Source organism: Austrofundulus limnaeus, unplaced genomic scaffold (genome assembly GCF_001266775.1).
Source record: "Austrofundulus limnaeus strain Quisiro unplaced genomic scaffold, Austrofundulus_limnaeus-1.0 Scaffold415, whole genome shotgun sequence".
NCBI lineage: Eukaryota > Metazoa > Chordata > Actinopteri > Cyprinodontiformes > Rivulidae > Austrofundulus > Austrofundulus limnaeus.
Genome location: NW_013952817.1, coordinates 332,172 through 334,049, shown reverse-complemented (window position 1 = coordinate 334,049; position 1,878 = coordinate 332,172). Strand labels below are relative to the sequence as shown.

At 36.9% G+C, this 1,878-nt stretch overlaps 1 protein-coding gene across 4 annotated transcripts in view; it reads left to right on the top strand.

Moving 5' to 3' along the window:
• Positions 1-732: 732 nt before the first annotated feature.
• LOC106528984 (52 kDa repressor of the inhibitor of the protein kinase) overlaps positions 733-1,878 on the top strand; it is a gene marked incomplete at its 5' end in the record, with an annotated part of 2,168 nt that continues 1,022 nt past the window's right edge. For 2 of the 4 annotated variants that reach the window (XM_014024280.1, XM_014024278.1), the window contains 2 exon segments: positions 733-862; positions 1,152-1,302. In XM_014024280.1, the coding sequence (XP_013879734.1) occupies positions 733-862; positions 1,152-1,302 (281 nt within the window). 4 annotated transcript variants of the gene reach the window in all.

Below are 1,878 nucleotides of genomic sequence, written 5' to 3'. Positions count from 1 at the left end.
ATATAAATACTATGTTTGCCCAACTTCACATGATAACCAGCTTCAGATGTGTTTGGCCTGCACACATTTTTTCTTCATTAATTTATTGATATTGTGTTTGCAATTTATAGCGATTGTTAAGTAAAATCGACATTTTGGGCTTTATTTCACAGTGAAGCTAAAGTTATTTTTCAAAGTAGCTAAAGGGCAATTACGCCTATTTTTGCTTTACCTCCAGCATTTTTAATATGCTCCAGATTAAAAACCAACATTTTTAGACTCCTTAAACCTGGATTACTTTATTCTACACTTACAGCAGAATAATTAAAACCAATCATGTGCGTTGTGCACCTTTTCTGTGGTGCAGCAGCAATAATGGCACATTTTTGCATCTGGACTAAACCACAACTAGCCTGGCCCTTGCCTTCCTACGCAGTTCTTCCACTCAATTCTAGTTTCCCTTCACTGCTCCGTCTGGGATTTCTCCCATTGACAAGTCCACAACTGGTCCAGTTTCAAAGCTACAACATCCAGACACTTAAAACCAGTTCTAGACGATGCAAAATCTGATCCATCTTTCATAAATACAGTATTTTCATAACAACTGAAGGTAACAGTTAGTTACATAGTAACTTGATTGTCGTATAGAATTGAACTGTGTGCCTGAAAATATACCCCACCCCTTAACTTTAAATGCAAGTATAAATTAATAATACATGTTAAAGTAAATATTATTTTAAATGTGTATTTCAGGTTTCTGCGCTGGATGATACACCATTCACGCTAGAATGGGTAGATGTGAGCAGAAGGACAGAGCGAGGAAAAGAGCTGCCAAAAGCTGTTTCCTTGTACAATTTTGTTTCAAAGAAACAGAGAATACAAGGTAAATTTCAAAACTGTGCTGCTTGTAAACTTGATTTTTAAAGGACAGAATTATTTAAAGAACTAATACTTTGTTTTCAAAGCATTTTCATAGAAAATTTTAGTTAGGTATTTATCAAAGCATTTGACATTTAAATTCCATAGATACTGAAGCTTTTACAGAAGCTTTTACAAAGATTTTACAAAACTTCTAACTACTTTGTATACATACAAGTTAAATAGAAATGATATAAACATTTTCTGACATTTAAATATTATATTTTTTTACAAAGTTGTTTTTTTATTCTCAGCTCGGTCAGCCACAGCTAGCTCCTTGTTGGGACTAGTGCCAGCTATTATCTGCACTCGCCATCTGGACACCACAGAGATTGTCAGCATGTATGCAGAAGACCTACCCTCTCCAGAACTTGTTGACCAGGAGGTTACAAGGTGGAAGTTGAAGTAAGTTGTTTTGAAGTAAAGCATCCAAGAAGCTGGTTTAGAAATTGAATGTTACAATACTATTGCTATATAAAAAATCTGTTTCAATAACTGTTCTGTTAGGTATGACAGAGTGCCTGAATCACAGAGGCCAAACACCCCAGCGAGTTCCCTGAAAGAGTGTGACCGAGACTTGTACCCCAACCTGCACGTCCTGTTCCGGCTGGCCTGTACACACCCTGTCTCATCCTGTGAGTGTGAGCGCAGTGCCAGTGCCCTTCGTTGCCTCAACAACTACATGCGGGYGTCGATGGGTAAGGAGYGTCTCTCTTCACTGGCACTGCTTCATATTCATTACAGCAAGCATGTTGACCTTGACAGCGTTGTTGATGTGTTTGCAAAGAAACATGCAAGAAGGATGGAGTTGGACTGTCTTCTTTATCCAGATTGAGATCATGGACCATGGATCATTGTAAATAAAGGTTTTGCAAAACTACATCTGTTTAACATGCTTTTATGTTAATCTATAAAGTAGTGTCAACAATTTTTTTAAAAATGTGTAGCTGTAGATGTAAAGGTATTGAATATGTATTATAG